At 35.3% G+C, this 24,394-nt stretch overlaps 2 protein-coding genes across 3 annotated transcripts; one reads left to right on the plus strand and one right to left on the minus strand.

The window, feature by feature from the left end:
• The first annotated feature begins 7,162 nt into the window (after positions 1-7,162).
• Positions 7,163-20,046, plus strand: LOC137829543 (valine--tRNA ligase, mitochondrial 1). Of its 2 annotated transcripts, none has more exons than XM_068636365.1 (20): positions 7,163-7,435; positions 7,622-7,672; positions 7,789-7,964; positions 8,043-8,115; positions 8,718-8,783; positions 8,855-8,938; positions 9,506-9,583; positions 9,692-9,775; positions 9,938-10,017; positions 14,727-14,784; positions 14,863-15,165; positions 15,255-15,425; positions 15,739-15,938; positions 16,630-17,032; positions 17,407-17,658; positions 17,750-18,250; positions 18,402-18,493; positions 18,968-19,067; positions 19,215-19,357; positions 19,612-20,046. In XM_068636365.1, exons 1-20 carry the CDS (start codon positions 7,355-7,357, stop codon positions 19,754-19,756), a joined length of 3,141 nt encoding a protein of 1,046 aa, XP_068492466.1. In that variant the 5' UTR covers positions 7,163-7,354; the 3' UTR covers positions 19,757-20,046. The 2 variants fall into 2 exon arrangements, with proteins under 2 accessions (XP_068492466.1, XP_068492467.1); XM_068636366.1 differs by having other exon boundaries at positions 7,792-7,964.
• Positions 20,047-22,852: 2,806 nt separating this feature from the next.
• Positions 22,853-23,853, minus strand: LOC137829544 (dehydration-responsive element-binding protein 1E-like). The gene has a single exon (XM_068636367.1). The coding sequence runs from the start codon at positions 23,694-23,696 to the stop codon at positions 23,091-23,093; it is 606 nt and encodes a 201-aa protein (XP_068492468.1). The 5' UTR covers positions 23,697-23,853; the 3' UTR covers positions 22,853-23,090.
• Between the last annotated feature and the right edge of the window lie 541 nt (positions 23,854-24,394).

Consider the following 24,394-nt stretch of genomic DNA (forward strand, 5'->3'; position numbering starts at 1 on the left):
ACCTAACGACCGACGCGGAATCTACTTGGATTACTCCAATCAAGCAATATTTACTCGACGGCACATGTAGTCCTCTCGGCGAAAAAACCATGAAGCTGCAGGCCGCCCGTTTTGTCTTAATTGGCAACGACCTTTATCGCCGAGGTTATACCCGACCACTCCTTAAATGTTTGACACCTGATCAAGCCTCCTATGTCGTCCGGGAATTACATGAAGGTATTTGTGGTACTCACTCAGGCGCACGAACAATGGCCGCCAAAGTAGTCCGAGCTGGATACTATTGGCCGACCGTCCAAGGCGACTGTACCGATTTCGTCCAGAAATGCCTCAAATGTCAAGAGTTTGGTACTTTGTCCCATCAAAAACCTGAAGAACTTCATTTTATGCTATCACCCTGGCCGTTTGTCCAATGGGGTATGAACATCATTGGTCCTTTCGCCCCCGGTAAAGGCCAATGTAAATTCTTACTGGTCGGCATTGATTACTTTACCAAGTGGATCGAAGCCGAACCTCTGACTGCGATCACCACTCGCAATGTGCAAAATTTCGTGTGGAAAAATATTGTTTGCCGCTTCGGCCTTCCACAGATCATTATCACCGATAACGGTCGACAGTTCACCGACCGGACGTTAGCTAAATTTTACGAGAAACTCCACATCAAACACATCGCCAGTTCAGTCGAACATCCGCAAACAAACAGACAAGCAGAGGCGGCAAATAAGGTCATCTTGAACGAACGGAAGAAACGTCTCGGCCCAGCAAAGGGCAACTGGACTGAAGAACTCTTAGAGGTCTTATGGGCATATCGCTGTACCCCTCAGACGACCACACAAGAAACGCCGTACAACCTAACGTATGGCACTGAAGCTATGATCCCCGTCGAGATTGGAGAACCCTCTCTCCGCCGACAAACCCTTGATCTTGATCTAAATAGGGAAAGCCTCTCGGTCGGCCTCGATCTCATCAACGAACTTCGGGACAAGTGTAGAATTAGAGAGGAAGCATGCAAAATTCGGGCGGCCAGACGATACAACTCCAAAGTCAAACCGAGATTGTTCCACAAAGGCGACTTAGTATGGCGAATGCGGAGCAGCGCCCGGAAGGAAGGAGGCAAGTTCTCTAGCAATTGGAAAGGACCATTCCGCATAGTAGATACGACAGCCGGTGGAGCCTATTACTTAGAACATTTATCTGGGAAGGACATACCGAGAACGTGGAATGCCACGCATCTCAAATTTTATTACAGTTGAACTTAATAATAAAAGTGTACTCTTTCCTCGCTCGGTCGGTTTTTCCCTAAGGAGGGTTTACGACCGAGAAGGTTTTAACGAGGCACTATAAATCACACTCCACGTCTCTCCTAGTTCTTTTATCACTCTCAATCTATGCCTCGTTCGGCATCCGAATTATGATTATTAACGTAATCAAAATTTATTATGCCTCGTTCGGCATCCGAATTATCATTATTACTTAACGTAATCTGAATTAATTATGTCTCGTTCGGCATCCGAATTATCATTATTAACGTAATCAGAATTTATTATGCCTCGTTCGGCATCCGAATTATCATTATTACTTAACGTAATCTGAATTAATTATGCCTCGTTCGGCATCCGAATTATCATTATTACTTAACGTAATCTGAATTAATTATGCCTCGTTCGGCATCCGAATTATCATTATCACTTAACGTAATCTGAATTAATTATGCCTCGTTCGGCATCCGAATTATCATTATCACTTAACGTAATCTGAATTAATTATCCCTCGATCGGCATCTGAATTATCACATTATTACTTAATGTAATCAGCATTCATTATGCCTCGTTCGGCATCTGAATTATCACCTTATTACTTAATGTAATCAGCATTAATTATGCCTCATTCGGCACTCGAATTCATCAATCATTACCAAACCATGTTTGGAAGATATAAACAGTCGTTCGGCCTACACATTATACATACAAATTATAAATATTCAAAATGCAGTGTATCTTGCCCACATGCCGGGTCCAGCAATTTTTTCATGGAACATTGTTCATTAATTCCTCAAATAAGGCATCCGGCTGTGGGCCAGGAGTCTCCGCCTCGGCCTCCTCATTCGAGTTGTCATCAGGGTTGGCCGGCACCAGCTTTCCGTCCACTACTATCTTCTCTATATCGTACCGGTCATCCTCCAAGGGTGCTCCATGCAGACAGGCCGCTTGTCCGATGTCCAACCGAAAATATTCTTCGCTAATGCGAAGCATGAAGTCTTGACACTTAGTCACTTCCGCTTTCAACGCCTCCTCCCGGTCGGCACCCTCCTTTAGTTGTGCCTCGAGGTTCTTCGTTAGTCCCTCTTGCGCTTTCACGGCCGCCTGCTTCTCCTCCACTTGGGCCTTCAATTTTTCCACCATCTCGGCCGACGCCTTTGCAGCTTGATTGGCCTCAGTTACTTCCTTCTTCAAACGGGGAACAGTGACGGTCGTAACTCTCTCGAGCTCTTCGATCACCGTCCGGCTCGCCACGAGCGCCCGACTTTGCAATTCTAATGTCTCCACCATCAACTTTGTTGTAGGGATGGTAGAGAGCACTTCGTTCTCCTCGGCCGTCAGCTCTGTTTGTAAGTGGGCCACTATTTCCAGGCCGGCCGTTAACAGAGACGGTTCAGCAACCGTTCGAGAAGGCCCCGGTCGGCCTTCTTGATTTCCCTTAGGGGGTCGACCCCTTTTCTTCGCTGCGCCGCAGCCGTGGCCCCCGCAGCAGGCACCATTGAAGTCGGTCGGGCGGCCAACGCCCCACTTGTCTCGAGCGAACCCCCCTGCCGGTTCCTCTGTTGGTGCAGATTGTTCATGTACTCGTTCAAGGATGCGTCCGTCCGTGTCATGATTTCTGCAAAACACACAAGAATTAAACACTATTAATGAAGTTATTCAATCACAAGAAATTTGCAATCACATACCAATAAAACCCGTCCAGGGATCGGACGACGCATATAAGGCAATTATTTCCCTTGTTGGCAATTTATGTGGCAGTTGGTCGAATATCACCATTACAACCTTACCCAGCACCGACACGGCCGGACGAAAATTAGAATTAAGGGCAACGGGATTTTGCATCCAATGAAATGGGAACCTCGTTCCACCCTCAGCAGTATAAAAATACTCCCGGCCGTCCGGTTCCACGAATATCTTAAAATACCTCTCTTTGAAATTCTTGTAAGAGGTGGTAAACGCCGCAAATCGCACACTCCCCGGGCGGCTCACCAAGGAAATCCAATTTACCGGACTAACCGGATATGTACTATAGTAAAACAAAAACACTTCCGCCATGGGTGTCAACTCAAAAAGTTGACACACCATTCAGAAGGCTTGTAAACATGCCCATGAATTCGGGTGAAGTTGTGTCGGGGCTAAGTTAAGGATTCGTAGCACGTCCATGGTAAAATCATCGAACGGCAGGGTCACTCTCAAATCAGTAAATAAGGTGGTATACACATAGAAGAAATCCACCGACGCATTCTCCCTCCCATGACAAACCCGGTCGGTATACCCACATATTTCGGCTATTAAAATATCTGAGGGTAAACCCGACCGCACAACCGACGCCCTCGCTATCACCTTATCACACAAGTGAATAAATTATATTTCAGTACATCGAACAATTTCATGCTTTGATACAAGTTACATTTTTCAGGTATTGATATGAGTTGGATAGACACTTAACAAGAAACAACACTTTAAGAAGGCTTAAGGACAAATCAATGGAGGACAGTGTCATCCAAATGAAGAGCCAAACTCATATACATCATGAGTGTCATGTCCTTATCACAAACACTTGGCGGAATTGAAAGGAAAACAAGAACACAAATAGAAACACAATTGAAATGTGTAAACTGGAAAACTGGACAGAATTGAATCAAGAAATGAATCTACCGATTGAAATCATCAAAGGAACAAGATGCACCGAATAGAAACTTAAAACAACACCTAGAACAAGAATAAACGGTAGAAATTAAAGAACAAGCTAAACTACCGATTGGAAATGAAAATGGAGATGAAAGAAGATGAAACTTAAGTGATTGAAGACCGCTGGAATGGAATTTGGAGTTGCTCACACCACTTGGTGATGGAGTTCCAAGATGAGTGAAGGAAGCCGCCACTTGAAGCTCTCCAAAAGCTCACAAGATGAGACTAAGCTAAGAGATCAAAATCTCACACAAATTCTCTCTCCAAATGAGTAGAGTTTCTCTATATCAATTATCCAATTCTGAATTTACAAGAGCCCAACCTCTCTATTTATAATAGAAGAGGGCTGAAATGAAACTCAAAGTTCCCTCCAAATTCAAATGTAAATTGGTGCCACCTAGTCATGAAGTAAGTGTGACTCCTTTCCTATTTTCAGCACCTCCTAAAATGCGTCTACACCCCCCTAACTATTCACACTCTTTATTTAATATTCATACCTCCTACAACTATACAAAAGTAATTCAAATGATGCTCTTTTATTTAATGCTTGACCTTGCCCCTCATGGTTTGGACTTGGGCTTTCATGGGCTTGGCCTTCTTGGGCTTTGGGCTTGGGCCTCATCTTTTGCAAAGACTAATAAGAAGAACTTTAAATACTTTGGCCCTTATCCATTTCTTTTATTGATAACATATTTTTGATTCTCATCAGGTATGCAATGGAATATTCAAAACAATATAGTAATTTTTAGGGGACAAAGATTAACACTTCTAATTCTCCTTGACAGTTAAACTGCAATATACTTGAAGGGTCCCATCACAATCACTTTCACTACTCATACCAATATTCATTATACACCATGCCTTTGGATTCATGATCGATCTTTGAAAAATGAAATAGTTAAAACCCTAAGGATTATGTTTATATGTATATAGATGATGTATTAATATATAATTGTAGTTAGGCCTATGGTAGAACGTTGGTCTATATAAATAAATATGTGTAAAATGTTTGTCATAAAATAAAATGTTATGTTTAATTTAAAAAAATCTATAAGTTGAATTTTTTTTAATATTTATTAAATCTATGAAATTAATGACACCACATTGATGGTATTAGAGTAATGTTTCATGTGAGACATGTAAAATGTATCAATTATAATAATTTTATAAAAAACTAACTTGTATGATTGCAGATGACAAATAGTAGGAGGAAGAATGAGTTGATCGAAGCAATATAAGTTATCAAATACATGACCGCCACAATATTAAGGAACCACTGAGTCACTCTATTTAGTTGAATTTAAGAGAAACAAACCTTCACAATTTTCTAAAGGTTATAACCCATAAAAAAGATGAATTGTAGATTAAGGAGATGGAGAAAGTATTTGAAGTTATGAATTGGTCTGAAAACCAAAGGTAAATTATGTTTTGTTTATGTTGATAAGAAAGACTTAATATTAGTGAGATATCATAAAAAAAATCAATAGAAGGGGAAGAATAATCATTATTAGGGAAGTGTTTAGAACATTTTTTCTTGAAAAATATTTTTCCAATGATGCTAGGAGAAAAATAATAATTATGCAATTAAAACAAATAATCATGTCAGTACGAGAATATGTTTCTAAGTTTGATGATTTAGGAAATTATTCTACTTTCTTTCATCATTTATATGAGAGAATGAAGTGCATAAAATTTGAAAATGGACTTAGGCTTGAATTGAGAAAAATAGTATGAATATTATAAATTTTTTACTTTCCTACACTTATTCACAAGTGTAGATTTTTTTGAAGAATTTTGAAAATAGTTAAAATAATAAATCAAAATATTTCAAACCTTAGCCAAATAAAAAAAATATGTAATGAGGGAAAAGCCTACAACCATCCCTAATGGAAACCCCCATCCAGTCAATTTTCTTTAATAAATTCAAGTAGACTCGTAAATAATTAGATTAAGTCTCTAAAGTGTGGACAATACCATTATGCTAAAGATTGTCATCTTAAAGGATCTGTCTCTTTCAATTGTGGAAAACCTAGTCATGTATTATTTGAATGTGGGCAACAAAAACCACATTCCAATCCTTTTGTGCCTAAGGAAAGACTTATGACAACAAAGAGAGTCTACACCATGTAAAAAAAAATGATGAATTGATTAATCAACTTATTTTATCTTATTCTTTGATTTGAGTTTCTCTTCTTCTTCAAGTCATTTCTCTTCTTCCATTGGTAGTTTTGAGATTGGAGAATGTAATGATGTTCACGTTAAAGTTAGGATTCACTTGATGGTAGATACAAAAGAATAACGATTTTACAAAAAAATAGAGTTGCTCGAAATCGAGTGGAGAGAGTGATTGAAAATGAATGTTATTTTATTTTATTTGTGAGATTTGGTGTGGAACCGAGGTGAGAGTATGCTCTCACTTTATTTCTTTTGTTGCCTTAAAATAAGAAATTAAAGAAAAAGTGAGGGAGTTAGTTTGCATATAAAACTCCATTAATATTAATCTAAAGAATTAAAAAATAATTTAATTTTTTAAGTAATTCATATGAAATTAAAAAAATACTCCAATAATAAGATGAAATATATTAAATAATAGTAGAATAATTTTTTTATGTATAAAAAAATATTATTTAAATGAATCCTCTTTATATATATATATATAAATTATTATTATTATTAAACAGGTCATGTATGAGCTTGATTGATTTTTTATTTTTTAACTGCAAGGGTCTCAAAATTATCATATGTTACTAGTACAAAACAATAGGTGAAACATGCATGTGAACAATAATATATACAACTTCTTAATAAAATTATCATTCTTTAACTATTGGAACAATTTCTTCTTGCTCCTATTCTGTGACAAAATTATAAAAACATGTTGTAAAAGCTTTTGTAGGAAAGAACTTTGTTACTTTGTTACCTATGGGAATTACATCCGATTCAAGCATATGGTTTTTTCATAGGAAAAAAATTGTTATATAAAATCATAACCTTTCTCTTGATTTTTAATTATTGAATGAAATTTTTGCAAGTAAAATTGAGAAAAGATCTTAATTCAATATTATACTACTGTAAACGTTATGTTGTTAACTTGATAATAACAAGTATAAATATATATATATATATATTAAAATTATACATATGATTAATATTGTATAATCTCAGATTGATTAATAGTATTTGTTAAAATACCGAAAGCAAGCCATGCGAGTGTGCAAATGAAGATACCCGGCCCGTTGTTTGGCAGAGTTAAGGTAACTCTTTATTCGAAACAGAGAAACGAAAGGAAACAAACAAGACTTAAGTTCTGCTAGGTTTCAGGGTTTTCTTTTGCGCTTACTTTGCTTTCTCTATTCTGCAAGAGCCGTTCTTGGCTTTGGACACGCAGACTTCACACTTCATCAATGGCATCCTCTGCCAGCAACAAAGAGCAAGTGCCACCCACACCCGAGGACCCTGAGAAGAAAAAGAAAAAGGAAGAAAAGGTTTTCCCATTATCATCTTATCCCTATTGTTTTACCAATCGGGATTTAAGAAAAATGTGCTTTTTAATTCTGAGTTTTAATGATTTATTAGTCTTGTTAAGAAGTTTCTTTTATTTGGGTGGACTATCACTATCCCAATTGTGGATTTTTATTTTCTTGTGTCACAAATTTATGGCTTTGTCTCAGGCTAGAGAGAAGCAATTGAAGAAAGAGAAGTTTCTTCTTAAGCAAGCTCAGGTGAAAAGAGTTCCTGCTTTCCCTGTTGTGCAGTTGCAATATTTGATTTGATTTTGCAATATTATAAGTAATTTTTACAATCCCCACTTTTTTTGTTTTCTTCCTTTTGATGGCAGCAGCAAGCACAACAATCATCCAATGCTTCTAAAAAAAGTGAAAAGAAAGTTGTAAAGCGTGGTGCGGAGGATGAGAATCCTGAAGATTATGTTGATCCTGAGACTCCAATTGGTGAGAAGAAGCAAATGGCTCGGCAAATGGCAAAGCAGTATAGTCCAACTGCCGTGGAGAAATCGTGGGTGTTAATTCCATCTTTATGTTCGTTGTCCTTTAAATTTATGAAACGCCTAACTTTTATGTTGTTATAATTTAGGTGGTATGAATGGTGGGAGAAATCAAGGTACTTTGTGGCAGATGCTAACAGCTCCAAACCTCCTTTTGTTATTGTGAGTGTCTTGTTGAACTTATATCTCTTGGTTTCAGATATTATGTGAAGTTGTTTTTTGCTGCAATTTTCTTCCTTAGAAATTAGAATTTAAAGACCATTTTGTATGTTTACTTAGATGGTGTGTGTAACTGATTGGAGATTTTACGCATGGAGTGTGAAGTAACCTTTTGCTAATTGCCATATATTAACTTTAGAAGTGATGATCCTTCTCAATTTGAGATCCTTATAATAACAATTTGAAATATATTGGTCCATGTGTTTACAGTGTTTTATCTTAGTCTAAGAAGTTTCCCAAAATCTAGTAGTATTTATTTACATTGTTGTTTGATGGTATCAAACAAAACTATGGAAATAGGCTAGCAAATTTGTTGCTATTGATTTAATGTCAGTCTCTTTTGGACTTGAAATAAAGTATAGTGTCATGACCTTGTTTAATCTTGAAAATATTTATTCTGTGTTACTTTTTTGCGGTTACACTGCTGAATATATGTCTAAAGTGGCTGCACTGCACAGCCCATAAATTTGATGATATATAGAACTTGCATTTTTTGCTCCCTTTTTATGCCTGTTAAGAACTTCGTTATGTGTTCCGTGTTTTAGGTTTTGCCCCCTCCGAATGTGACTGGTGCTCTCCATATAGGTCATGCTCTAACAGCCGCAATAGAGGTATCTTATATACCCCATTTTAAGTTTAGCTGTTCTAAATTGTTAATCTCATTGTGATTTATTGCTTATAGGACACAATGATTCGATGGAAGAGGATGTCTGGATACAATGCCTTGTGGGTACCTGGGATGGATCATGCTGGGATTGCTACGCAGGTTATGTCTAAAAATTGAGGAGATTTCATGGGTCCATTGTCCTTAACTGTTTTATAGTTTATCATTTGTTGTGAATGTTGTGGTAGGGTGGTGGAGCAGATGCTATGCTATTTAAATTATAGCATGCAATTAGAAAAATAAATAGTTATTTTGCACTTGTACTTAGATTTTAAGTATTTCTATCAAAAACCATTTGTTCAATTGCCTTTACACTTTTTTTTATTTTTTCATTTCGCTCCCTTGGATTGTGTAAATTTTTTGCTTCTGATAGACATTTGTTATCTTTCCATTTTTTCATAAATCTTTCTATCACAAATTTGTGATAGATTGAAGTTGTTACTACGCTATTAAGGTCTGGATAGGTAGCATTTAGCAATTTAGACATTTTTACCCCTAAAATGTGACAATTGTGTTGGCTTTAAATGGTAGTGTTAGCCTATTTCAATTTTTAGTTATGGCGCTAATGTACTATGTATTTTTTTTAATGACATGTCCATTTTCTATATTTAGCATATCTTTTGTGTGAGAGGAAATTAAATTATATTAATTGTGATTATTATGACACAGGTAGTTGTGGAGAAGAAGATAATGCGGGAAAGAAAACTAACTAGGCATGATCTAGGTCGTGAGAAATTTGTCTCTGAGGTATGTTAATACAATAATCATTGAACGCAAGGTTCATGATAATTTGCTAATTTTTTATTTGTTTATTCTTATTCTTGTTTCCTACTTTGGTGAATACTGGCGAAATAGGTTTGGGATTGGAAACACAAGTATGGGGGCACAATATTACAACAATTGCGCCGATTAGGAGCCTCTTTGGATTGGTCTCGTGAGGTAAATGTATAATTGTTTAGTGTTTAGTTCAACATGGAATCACCCTTATAGAATCCATGAGCAAACAACTCAACATAATTAAGACAACTGAAACAAAGCTTGCCCATGTTAGATAGTTCTTTTTCATGCCATTTCTTTTGTGACTCACTTTTTTATTTTCAGTGCTTCACAATGGATGAAAGAAGAAGTAAGGCTGTTACAGAGGCTTTTGTAAGGCTTTACAAGCAAGACCTTATCTATAGGTAGGTTGGACATTTGCGATATGTTTTGTCTTGTCTAAGGCTTTTATTCATAACCACTGAATTGTAGGTTTTCATCAATGTTGGTTTTAGTTTTTAAGTTTGTTCTCAAAAACCAATTGATAGAGATCATTGATTATGTGAAGGAGACAAGCTTTAGTTAGTGCATTGTTGGGATTTGGAAACTATTAGATGTTACGGGCTCAACCCATACATTTTGTATATTTCTTTTCTATAGATACATAACCCTACACATGGGGGATTAATCCAATACCACTTTTTACTTTATTTTCACATGGTATCTAGAGTTAGGGTAAAATCCTTGACTTCCTAGTGAACCCATTGTTGACTAGTGATTTTTTTCCACCACTACTGTCGCTCCGCCACCACCACTGTTGTACCAGCAACACTTATGTTAAAATCGTCTCGGCCATGTGACCACCATGTCCTGTCATTGCCATTGCTTTTCGTCTCGTGGCGGTTCATCCAACCCCTTTTTTGGCAGTGATTACCCGCGTCAGGATCGTCTTGTCGTCCTTGTTATGGATCTTCCCCTGTCTTCTTGATCGAAGTTTGTGTGATTTTTTTAGTGTTTTTTTTATCTCCTCTAAGGTTTCTCTCTCTCCTCCTCATCTACAACCTCTTTTGCTGTTGCATTACCTGATCTGTCCATCTATACTAATTATGTCAATGTACATCTATTCATTGACAAGTTGGATGAAACTAAGTATGTTACTTGGGCATCAAACATTAAACTATGGCTTAAGAATTAGGGTTGTATTGATCATCTTACCCAGAGTGTGGGCACTATAGCTAAAAATGAGGTTTCCTGTTGGTTGAAAATTGATGTTTAATGCATTGTCTGAAGTCTACTATTAACTCTTTAAAATAAATATTTTCTGCTTATGAGACATGTTCAAAGGTTTGGTAACAAGCCAAATTATTGTACACTAATGATACTCAACATCTTTATGGTGTTTGTCAAAATCTCCTTAGTATTGTTAACCCCAAACGTCTTAATAGTACAATGGTTGAATATCTGGGTAAAATTCATGCTCTTCTTTACGATTTCAATGAGTTATTGTCTTCGACCTATATCCCTTCTTAAGAGCTCGATCAAAGGTCAGTTCTTTATGTTATTCGCTTTACATGGACTTCTTGATGATTATTCACATGTTCGTGATTGGATTTTGGGATCTCCAGTAATGCCTAATTTTACATCCATTTGTTCCACCCTTTTGCTTGTTTTAGCTAAGCCAACCACTAATATACCTGCTTTCGTTAATGATTCTTTCAGTTAGGCCACATAATTGACAAGTGTTATGTCTTACATGGTCGTCCTCCTCGACTTGCTGCAATTGTCCAAACTGCTCCTTTGCAAATGTCTACTTTGGACCCTACTTCATTTGATACCTTAGGACAACCTACTATTCTCAATGAATGTCTTAAATAGTATGAGGATCGTCAAAACTCTAGTTCCATCGCTTTTGTTGCACACACATGTATATCTTTTGCTGGCCTTGTTTCCTCCAATTCTCTTGGCCCCTGATTCTAGACTCAGGTGCCACAAATCACATTAAATCTTTGTCTACTTTGGGTTATTTACCTTCCATTACCATGGTCAATGGCTCATCACATGGTGTTGGTACTATTTATCTTCTTCCTTTATCTATTGATAATGTTCTTTATGCCTTTGGGTCTCCACTTAACTTATTATCCATTAGTTGTCTCACCCATTCCCTTGTTATTTATTTCATCAAAGATTTCGTTTGTTTACAAGACTGAAGTTTGGGACAGATAATTGGCATAGGATGTGAGTTGGTCTTTTTCAACTAGATGTCAAAAATGCTATTCTTAATGCAGATTTGTAGGAAGAAATTTATATGGAGAAAACCTTCAGGTTTTGTTGCTGAGGGGGAGTCTTTTGGATTAATGTCAACTTCGCAAATCTTTATATGGCCTTAAGCAGTCTCCTAGGGCTTGGTTTGAAAAATTTAGTAATGTTGTTCAACAATTTAGTATAACTCGCAGTGAGGAAGAACATTCAGTTTTTTACCGTCACTTGAGTGTCGGATGTATCTATCTAGTAGTATATGTTGATGATATTGTTCTTACAGGTAGTGATCACCATGACATCTCACAGGTTAAGCAACACCTTTGTCACCACTTTCAGACCAAAAATCTTGACAAACTCAAATATTTCTTGGGGATTGAGGTAGCACAATCCAACAATGCTATTGTTATCTCTCAAAGAAAATATGCATTCGATATTTTGGAGGAAATTGAGTTAATGAATTCAAAATTTGTTGACACACCCATAGATCCAAATACCAAACTCCTACCTAATTAGGGGAAGTCTCTCAAATCCTGAGAAGTATAGAAGATTAGTTCGAAAATTAAACTATCTTACTATTACTCATTTTGATATTTCCTTTGCAGTCAATGTGGTGAGTCAATTTCTTAATTTCCCATGTGTAGATCATAGGAATGTAGTGATTCATATATTGAAGTACATTAAATGTTCTCTTGGAAAAGGTTTGCTATATGGTCATGGTTATCAAACTTGCGAGTCAACTCGTTGACTCGTCCGAGTTTATGTGTCCACATGCCCTTACCGAGTTAACTCGGTAGTTGATTTGTTTTTTGAGTAAACTCGGCAGACTCGGAGTGAACTCAGTGAAATCCGAATGAAATCGCGAGTCTGGTCCGAGTTGGCGAGTTCAACTGAGTTTTTTTTAACCCAAAACAATGTTGATTTGAATGGGGAAAATTAAATGAAATAAACTTTCCTTAGGGTTTCACATTTCGTTTTCATTTTGGTTTCATTTTGCATATTTTATGGAGTGCGCGAAGGTGGTGCGTCTTCTTTTGTGAATGCGTGGAGGTGGTGCGTCTTCTTTTGTGGAGTGCGGTGGTTGTGGCGATCGAGCGGTTCGTGCGGTGGTGGTGGCAGTTAGGTCGTGGGGTCATGGCGGTTCGTGCGGTGGTCGCGGGTTGCTGGTTGACAATGTCGTTCATCATATAATGTTATGTAGTGTGATTTAGGGGATTAGGGTTCTGTTTCCTTATTGGGCTTTAGAATACAAGATGGGTTCCAAATTGGATATTTTTTATTTAATTGAGCTGCAGAATACAAGATGGGTTGCAAATTGGATTTTTTTATATTTAATTGAGCTGCAGAATACAAAGGCTTCAAATTGGATTTTTTATTTATTTAATTGAGCTGCAGAATTATGTCTTTTTTTTTTAATTGGGAAAAGTTGCTGCAAATTTTATTTTATTTTGGGCAGAAATTGAATTTGGAGGAGCACTATATTTGTATGAACTTCTTTATTTGAGACTTTGAAGTTATATAATCATCATTTAGGACTAGATGGAATTATTTATTATTAATTTTTTTAATATAAAAGTAAACTCTTACGAGTTTACGAGTCGAGTCTACTGAGCTCTCACGAGTCTACGTAGACTTGCGAGTTTGACAACCATGTATATGGTCACGATAACCATACTAAAGTTGTCTAATATTAAGATGTTGATTGAGCAGGATCTCCTTTTGATAGAAGATCCACTTTCGGATATTGTGTCTCCATTGGTGATAACTTGATCTCTGGGAAGAGCAAGAAACAAAATGTTATGGCAAGATCTAATGCAGAAACAAAATATAGATCTATGGCCTCATCTACTTGTGAGTTTGTTTGACTTAAACAATTACTTAAAAAATTGCATTTTGGAAAGGCCACTCAAATGACACTTATATGTGACATTCATACTGCTCTTCATATTAGCCCAAATTTCGTCTTTCACAAAAGGACCAAACATATTGAGATGGATTGTCATACTATTTGAGAAAAGACTGTATTTGGAGACGTCAAGACTGAGTTTGTTAATTCGAATGATCGATTAGTTGATATTTTCTCTAAATCTTTGAGGACCTAAAATTGATTATATTTGTAACAAGTTTGGTACATATGATTAATATGCACCAACTTGAGGGAGTGTTAAATGCAATAGGTTTAGCCCAACGTTTTGTATCTGTCTCATATATAAATACATAATCTTATGTGTTCATTATACACAAGGGGATTAGTTCTATACCTCTTTCTACTTTATTTTCACAGAAACAATATAGGGGCCTAGTAATTATTCAATAAAAGTTACAGAAGGCAAGTTTAGTTGAAACTTGTAAGACCCTTGTATCTAGTTTACTGTTTGATGTTACTCAATCATGCACAAAAATTATTTAAATGGCAGGAATTTGTTTGCAAAAACGGTATGCCACATGTGTGGATCTTATCTGAAAACATGAATCAAGTGCTCAAAGAGACATTTTTGTAACATGGTGTGGTTGAATCTTCTCCACAGGCCAAATATATCTCATGATCTTGCATACTTATTGATTAGTGAAGTTCCTACTGACTCATGATTTAAATTATGATATTGCAATACTGCATGTTTGTGACAAAAGACGTGCGATATTCTTTGATGCTAGTTGGATTCTAAATATAAAGATAATACATCAGTTAAATAAAACGCTACATGGTGAATTAGGTTAAATTAAAATGTGCTGATGAGATTCTGTATACTATGCTCTGAGTGCTCCTCAAGTTCTCTTCACGTGGCATTTATATTTCCATTTGTATATATGCAAATTATATGAATCTAAGAGGCTCTTTTGTGGAGTGGAGATAATATTGTTTTTGTCATTGTCACAGGGACCTTCGTTTAGTGAATTGGGATTGTGTGTTACGAACTGCAATATCTGATATTGAGGTGTGCAAAGCTTGTTCTTGGCTGTTTCATCTGATGTATCAATATTGCATATGTAATGTTGTTGCTTGATGCATGCAGGTGGATTATATTGATATAAAAGAAAGGAGTCTACTAAAGGTTCCAGGATATGATAAACCAGTGGAATTTGGAGTTTTAACAAAGTTTGCATACCCTGTGGAAGGGAACCTAGGTGAAATTGTTGTTGCCACAACTAGAATTGAAACAATGCTTGGTGATACTGCTATTGCAGTACATCCTAATGATGACAGATATAGCCATTTTCATGGAAAATATGCTATTCATCCATTTAATGGAAGAAAACTTCCTATAATCTGTGATGATATTCTTGTTGATCCAAAGTTCGGGACTGGTGCTGTTAAGGTATTGTCTATACGAATGCCTACAAGTTGTGTTTGAGTTTTTTTCAAGTGATATTATGCACATTATGGTAATTTCTTTGTTGATTGCAGATTACACCTGCCCATGATCCAAATGATTTCGAGGTGGGTAAACGTCACAACCTTGAATTCATTAATGTTTTCACAGATGATGGGAAAATAAATTCCAGTGGTGGCTCTGATTTTGTGGGCATGCCACGGTTTAAAGCTCGAGAGGCAGTAACAGAATTTTTACAGAAGAAGGTATTTTATGCTATTTATTTGATTCACGAGAAATAACTAAAGTTAGGTGAAAATATTTTGTTGGAAAGTACACTTGTACGTCTGTGGAACCTGACTAATGATTGCTTTCTATGCTGATGGAAGGGAATATTAATTAGTATCATTATTTTAAATTTTGTTGCATATGATCTTCTTTTAGCTATCATTAATTTTAAATTCCAGTAAGAGGAATTACATTGTATTGGTAATTATCTCTATCTTAGTAATAAATTATGTCTGTGATGAAACACATGGTTTTTGGCTCTTGTTTCATTAGTTTTCTTCTGTTATATAGGGTCTTTATAGAGGATCTGAAAACAATGAGATGCGCCTTGGGGTTTGTTCAAGAAGCAATGATGTTGTGGAGCCCATGATAAAGCCCCAGTGGTATGTCAGTTGCAATGATTTGGCAAAGCAATCTCTTAATGCTGCTGTTGACGAGGAAAACAAAAGGCTAGATATTGTTCCAAAACAATATTTGGCTGATTGGAAGAGGTACTTATATCTTTGTTTTCCTTTTGCAATTCTTGTAATTAGTAATTATACAATTCATCATGGGGAGTATTCCTCTGAAATAGTCTGATTTTTTAGACTATTTGCAGAACTTTAGCCAAGACACTTTAGCATCTCTTATCATTTTCTTGTAATGATTAGTGAAAAATATTCTGATGGGTTTCACAATGCTTGGAAGAGATCTAGCTGAAGATCAAAACTGAGGCAGTTGAGTTGTCGAGAAATATAATCAACTTAATTCATTGTCAATGTTTTCCAGTTTGAATATGTACAAAATATCTGTCATTATTGTACGGAAGATTGTTTTTTAGTATCTTTGGTGATTTGTAGAGTGGTTTCTACATTTACTGTTCTCATTTGATAAGGCTTATTAGTTTAGTTTTAGTATGAATTAAGAATCAATGAATAGTATTTTGTAACACATCACTACAACACCATATATCAACATTATTTTATGTATCTCTTTTACTACATTCCTACCTGAAACCTATAATGTCAACTCCTTCCAATTTTTACACTAAAGTAAGTATTGGAAAAAACCTGAAGGCAAACTGTTGAAGGATTTGTTATTGTAAATGGAATCAGTGGTTTGACGTTGGAACTTGCTCGTTATCTATCTTACTTATAAACGTACCTTTATTGTTCGTATAATCATATAATTTAAGTTTTACAGATGGCTAGAAAACATTCGTGATTGGTGCATTTCACGGCAGCTATGGTGGGGTCACCGAATACCTGCATGGTATGTCACTTTGGAGGATGACGTGCTGCAGGAATTTGGTGCTTATAACGATCATTGGGTTGTGGCAAGAAATGAAGAGGAGGCCCAAAAGGTTGCTAGCCAGAAGTATGGTGAAAAGAAGTTTCGTTTAGGCCAGGATCCTGATGTTCTTGATACATGGTTTTCTTCTGGTCTGTTCCCATTATCTGTGCTGGGATGGCCTGATGAGACAGAGGACCTGAAGACATTCTATCCAACTTCTGTTCTGGAAACTGGCCATGATATCATCTTTTTTTGGGTTGCTCGTATGGTGATGTTTGGATTGAAGTTGGGTGGTGATGTGCCTTTCTCAACGGTAAGGTCACTATCTCATGCAGATCATTTTGGGAAAGCTTCGTACTTTTTCGTGTACTAAATTGTGCTTGTTACTCTGGTGTTGTCACGTGTACTGTGAATTTTGATTATGCATGCCTAAGAATTCTTTTTATTGATTTTTGAAAATAAAAGCTAATCAAACACTCATGTATACCTAAGATTTGATCAATGATCGTCTCATTGATGTACTCTGATGTTGTCACGTTTACTGTGAATTTTGGTCATTACCTAAGATTTTTCTTTTTCTTGATTTTTTAAAAAGAAATTCTTGAAGACAGTCATTGAGGAAGCTAACCAACCTTGGAAATTTTGATCAACGATCTTTCTCATTGATATACTTCCAATCCTGTGCAGATTTATTTGCATCCCATGATTCGTGATGCACATGGGCGGAAGATGTCCAAGTCCCTGGGGAATGTTATTGATCCCATTGAAGTGATAAGTGGGATATCTCTGGAAGGTCTACACAAGAGGTTAGAGGCTGGTAACCTGGATCCCAAAGAACTTGCTACTGCTATAGAGGGTCAGAAGAAGGATTTTCCAAATGGTATTGATGAATGTGGAGCTGATGCTCTCCGTTTTGCACTGGTCTCGTACACAGCTCAGGTGTCATTCACTTGTTATGTTTTTATATGGCTATTCTTCACCGATGTAGTCAACTTTTGTGATTTAATTGTTCTGTTTTCATCCATTTCAGTCTGACAAAATTAACCTAGATATTCAAAGGGTGGTTGGGTATCGCCAATGGTGTAATAAACTGTGGAATGCAGTAAGATTTGCTATGAGCAAGCTTGGGGATGATTATATTCCACCAGCAGAATTGAATCTAGATGTTCTCCCATTTAGCTGCCTGTGGATACTCTCAGTGTTGAATAAAACCATAACGAAAACAGTGAAGTCTCTAGAATCATTTGAATTCTCGCAAGCTACCACTGCTGTATATTCTTGGTGGCAGTATCAATTGTGTGATGTATTTATTGAAGTGATTAAGCCTTACTTTACTGGTAATGATCCTAAGTTTGCCTCTGAAAGACGCTTTGCACAAGATACTTTGTGGTTTTGTCTGGACAATGGCCTTCGATTGCTTCATCCCTTCATGCCTTTTGTCACGGAAGAATTATGGCAACGGCTTCCTTCACCCAGGGAATGTAAGAGAGCAGAATCTATCATGATATGCAATTATCCATCAGCTGTAGAGGTTCGTTTTGCTATTATTCAAGCCCTTTGTCTGTTGAAATTGAAAGTTTCAACTACGACTAAGAACTTCCTATGTTTTTATGATGTGTTATTGTATTTAACATACTTTGGCTATTCAGTAATAAGATTTTTGTTTATGTTTTTTACACCAGGGCTGGAATAATGAAACGGTGGAGAATGAAATGGACATTATTGAGTCTACTATTAAGTCTCTGAGGTCACTGGCTAAAGAAAAACGTGACAGGTATGTGGAAGCAACATTTGCTTCTGCAAAGCTTCAGGTTTTCTGCTGTGTTCTCTATAATATAATGATATATTTGAAATCTCTCTTTTGGGGTGACAATGAGAAAATTTTGTCAAGTAAAATAAGAGTTGCATAAATGAGCATAAGATATTCCTCTAGTACTTTGATTATTTCTTTGTCAAATATTAAAGGGTGTTTATTTGCATCTTGGTTTTCTGTTTTAATTTTTAATAACAGAAATGACCACCTTGGTTTTTATCTATCCCTATTTTCAATTATTTGTACAGGAAACAGAAATATAAAAATGTGTTTCCTAACAGGAAACAAATTGAAAACAATGTGACATTTTTGTAATTAAAATGTAAAAGTAGAACATGGAAACAGAAAATAAAAGAGCAAGTTCTCAAGTGAAGGTTGTTTGTTATTCAATCTTACATAGCATGCTGATTCTAAAATTGATGCAAATGTTGCTAGGCGACCGGCTTTTGTTCTCTGCCGAACACAGGCGGTTACTGTGATTATTAAGAGCCACCAACTGGAGATTGTAACATTAGCTAATGTATCATCTTTGACAGTAAGTTTCACATTTTGCTTGTGTTCTCTTCTCATGGATCCCCCCTGTATTTTGCTTCTCTATTTTTTCATTAAATCATATAGCCCATTTTCAATTTACTTGATTGGCACTTTTTTCACTTTTAATGTTTGATTGTATGATTCACAGGTAATCTCTGAAACTGATGCTGTTCCATCTGGATATGCTGATGCCGTCGTAAATGAAAGCATTTCTGTTTATCTAGAGTTACAAGGAACTAATTCTGCAGAGGCTGAGCAAGGGAAGATCAAGAAGATAGATGAGCTGAAAAAGTATGTTTTATCTTCTGTTGTTTTTTAAAATACATTTTAACATTTTAACATCAGTCATAAGTTATCAGTGTAAAGGGGTAGAAGGAGACCAGATCATACAATGGAGGAAATTATAAAAGGGATTTCATAATGAATAATAATTCCTTGACACTTGAAGAATACACATGATTTTATTTTGTTAAAAACTAGGCTCTTTTTTTCTCCTTTTTCTTAACGGCTTTGAACTAAAAGACTTGGTGTTTCTTTCTATACAGGCAAATAGAAAGACTAGAGAAGATTATGAATGCTCCAGGTTATGAAGAGAAGGTTTTACCAAATGTTCGAGCAAAGAACCAGGAGAAGCTAGATTCCCTAAAGGAGCGTTTATTGCTTGAGGAAACGGCTGGTCTGACTCTCTAGCTTCAAAGTATGAACTTCATTGATCAAATTTTTGTTTTGTTTTCTAATTACATACTTATATCATGATCTTCAGTTACAGTTCGACCTTAGTAATTTTTTTGGCCAAACTACATATTGTTTGTTACTAAATATTTATTTTGCTATATTTTTTTTTTGGTTAGCTTTATGCTACGGGATTTTGTAAAATATTGTTTTGATGGTTGGCAAAGAATCTCACATTTGTGGGTTAGGAAACTTGTTACTACGGTAACTTCTGCTAAAAAAAATAAGTATAAGATTACATTGATGAATTTACTGTCAATGATCTAACCCCTCCCAAAACAGAAAACGATGAAAAGGTTTTTTTATTTTTTTTTATCTATTTGCTAATTTATAATGTATAAAATAAAGAAGCTTTCTGTTTGTGGGAAAAATTCCTTTTATCTTTTTTCAATTGAAATTAAACATGTATTATATTGATGATCATTGCTGATAATTTTTCTCATTTGATTATATATTTGATTTATTAATTCAAACATGTTAAGCTAATTACTTAATTAATTATATTTAGAAAACAGTGAAATTGGTAAATAAATATGAATTAATGCTATTTGGTGAAAAATAATGAGTAACCGATAGTTTTGTGGTATTAGAATATAAGATAAATAACAAGAAATAGTAATAAAAGGGTGAAGACCAGAAGAGATAATACAAGTTAAAATCTTTAAAATCCAAATGTTACATGAAACATTATTTTAAAGAAAGTTATTAAAGCAGCATATAATGATGCAATTTGTAAGACTTCAAATAAATATATATATATATATACATATATATATATATATATTTTAATGTACAATAGGTAATGATTATAGGATAAAGGATATAGTTAATATATATGTAAATTATGGATTGTGATTTAATAATTTTTTAAAAAGAATTTGTAAGTATAGTGATTGTACTTGTTCAGTAGTAGATTTTCTAATCTAACACAGGGTTAGATAATATATATTAAATAGATGATAATATATATGGTTAGATGATTCAAAATTGTCTCTCAATAAATTTATATTATTAGTGATTTTTATGCAGAAAAGTAAAATAGATTTATGTTATTAGTAAATTCAGTAGTATTCAAAATGTATATGCAAACACAGTAAAGATGAAAATGGAGTTTTGGGATTTTTATGCAGAAAAGTAAAATAGATGCTAAAAAGTAATTATGGAAGACATGTTCACTTTCAAGTTTTTTCAAAAATAATTCATCATCGATTTTCTTTAGATTTACATTCTTTCAATTCTCACATAGAGTCAAACTTAATCAAATTTAACAAAATCTTTATCAGTAAAACAAGCGTGTACTAATATATTTAGTATCTCACTTGTTTTCAACCAATCGTTTACTTGTAAGACACTTACCTTCTATCCCTTGAACTAAGCAAATAAGAGATTGATTATAATTAAGGAAACTAACCAATAACTCTAATTAAAAAAAATGAATTATCAATTAGTGATAAAAAAAATAATTCCTTTGATAGAAAATTCGATTTCAAAAGACCAAGAGTAAAAGCATAATACTATAGAAAATTGAAGAACAAAACTTTATTGAATAAAAATCTCAAAATTCATTGTGAAATAACAAGAGAATCAGAGAAGTAACTTGGACTTTTGTTTGATCAGGATCACTTGCAATGATAGACACTTCCTTCACATTGTCTACTAGACTGTCTAATATATGTTATTCACATCTCACTTTTTCTACACCTTAGCCTTTATTACACTTGATGTTTTTGAGGTGTTTCCTTCGGTTGAACTTTAGCAGGTACGACACGGACTTGCAGGAATGGATATGAATGAAGTATGGAATGAGTGAAACGACGCTGTAGACTAAAACCTAGTATTTTGGTTTGGAAGGAAAGGAATAAAAAAAACCCTAGTGTTGCAATGCACTCCGTTGCCAAGTCAGTACCATTTTTTTTTTGCAGGCTACCAGGCCAACCCACCCCGCACGGGTTGCAGGTTATGCGAGGCGGGCTAAAGCGAGTCAGTGGATTGAAAATGTGAGCTTGCCCCACTTTACTATCCTTAATTTACATAATGCTTGGAGTAATTGAAGAAAAGTATATATTGAACTTCACTTTTAGGTCGTTAATATGATTAAGATAAAAATAAAATAAAATAAAAATAATATTCAATGCTAATTTTAGACTATTATTATTATTAAAATTATTGTTATTATTATTATTATTAATGTTAATAATATTTCGGAATGTGAATCCAAGATCTTATGGACATAAAACATATAATCATTATATAAGTATCTATCATCATAATAATATTATTAATAATAATAATAATAAGAATGATAAAAAATTATAATTATAATAATAATAATAATTCAGTTGTTAACTTTTAGTGATTTAACAATCAAAACATAATTGATCTTTAATTTGTGAGGATATATCTGTATTTTAGGACAAAAAAAATCTTTAATTTATGGTGATATATCTGTATTTTAGGACAAAAATTAAAAATTAAAAATTAATTGTGAATTTATAGTGATTTAACAACTGAAACCAAATCAATAATCAATTACTAATTATTTATTTGTATTTAGCAATTGAAACTAAATTATTTGCTAATTTATAATAATTTGTTGTATTTAACTATTGAAACCAAATTGATTGTTAATTTATAGTTATTTGATGTCTAATAATTTATACTGATTTACCTATCGAAACCAAATTAATCATTATATCAGTCACAATTTGTAACTAATTCATTTCAATCACTAAATTACTTTTTTCTTATAAAAAAAATTGTAAGGTAAAAAAAGAAACTTACTATAAATTAAATTACAATTAGTTAGAATAAAATATTATTCACAACAAAAAAGTTTTTTCTAATATTTAATACAAACACATACCTTATAAAAGAAGCACCTCAATAAATATTAACAATCTTAATTTTATTTATCACTTTCTTATTTTACTTAATACTTCATTATATTACGTTTATATTTATTTACTTCTTCTCATATATATATATATATATATATATATATATATATATATATATGAATGAATGAGAAATTATTAAAATAATTATAAGTCTTCATTTCCAGATACCAAAAATAAAAAATCTTATATAAGAATTCTTAATAGTTTTTACACTACTATACACAATTTAAATTTCAAATTTATGTCAGCTTATCCATAATAGTGGTTTTGGAGTTAGGACAGCTAAACCTAAATGAGTAGTCGTACTGGTAAGTAAAATTATAAGTACGGATACTCTCATCTCGTTCTACCCTAACAATAATTCCATTTCCCAAAATAGCAAATAAAAATCCGAATTAAAGTGAATAACTCCACAACGAAACTTCAATGTCCTCAAATTCCATTTCAGTACTTCCGTATTCATCACTCTCAAAGCAATGGGTTGGCGACATCAGAACCATATTCCTCAGATACTCCATCCCTTCTTCTTCATCATGCCCCGTCGCTGTCGCCACCGTTTCTACCACCGCATCATCATCCTTTCCCGATTCATTACCAGGTCGAAACGCCTCTGCAGCCTGTGCCGCCGCCTTCTGAATGTCCCGGGGATCCAATGTCGCCGGAACCGGCAACCGATTCGCGGAGTCGGCGAAATTGAGACAGGCCGACCTTCCCCTAAGCGCGAGCGCCGCCACGTCGTGCGCACGCGCCGCCATCTCCGCCGTGAGAAAGGTCCCCAGCCAAATCCTGGTCTTCTTGTTGGGCTCGCGCACCTCGCACACCCACTTACCGGAGTCCCTCCGCCTGACGCCGCGGTACACCGGGTGACGCGTCTCCCGGAACTTCTTCCTCCCCGCGCGTTTCTTGGGGTGCCTGGCCGCCAGAAACACCTCTTCGTTCGACAGCGCCGGTCGGGAACCTCCCAACACCGGCGAGGTCGTTTGCGGGTCGGTGGAAAACATGATTCCTGACGGAATGTTTGGTTTTGGGAAGTTGTTTGAGTGAATGGGACAACGTGTGCAAAAAGGGGTAGTTATATCAGTTACTACTACTAGTAATCAACTTTGTTGTGTTTTGGTTTTTATGATTGTGTTTTGTTTTGGGAGGGAAAGTGAGTTTTAGTATGGTTTACATATATATTATATATAGTTGGAGAGGTTGAGGTTGAGGTTGTGTTTCAAGGAAAGTGCCCTTACTGTTTTCCAGCTAAGTTTGGGTTATGTTTAGCCAATTCTGATTTGGGGGCATGGCAGTTTTATTCATCCCACGGTATGGACCAAGTTAAGGAATTGAAAGTGGCGCATGGGTGAGACTAAACTTGTCTAGATCTTTGTATTTGACACGTGTGATGTTGATGTCCTCTTAGGTTCCTAAAAATATTTTGAAATTGGATAAGGGTGGTTTGGCTGAAAGGGAAAGGGGAAGGTGAAGAGAAGGAGAGTGGGGGAGTGTGTGTATTGAATCTGCTGTTTCTCTTGGTCAAAGTGTTGGGCCTTGATTCCTTCTTGATTCAGGGGTTTCTTCCTTAGTTTTCTTTTGGGCCTTTTCTGTGACGTAAAGCAGGGAAGTGTTCTTATGCAGCAGGAGACAACTCATGCCAATATTATTTTATTTATTTATTTATTTATTGCATACACTGTTTTCGCAAGCTGGGTTTGCG

This window comes from Phaseolus vulgaris, chromosome 7, assembly GCF_000499845.2.
Source record: "Phaseolus vulgaris cultivar G19833 chromosome 7, P. vulgaris v2.0, whole genome shotgun sequence".
In the NCBI taxonomy this organism is placed as follows: Eukaryota; Viridiplantae; Streptophyta; class Magnoliopsida; order Fabales; family Fabaceae; genus Phaseolus; species Phaseolus vulgaris.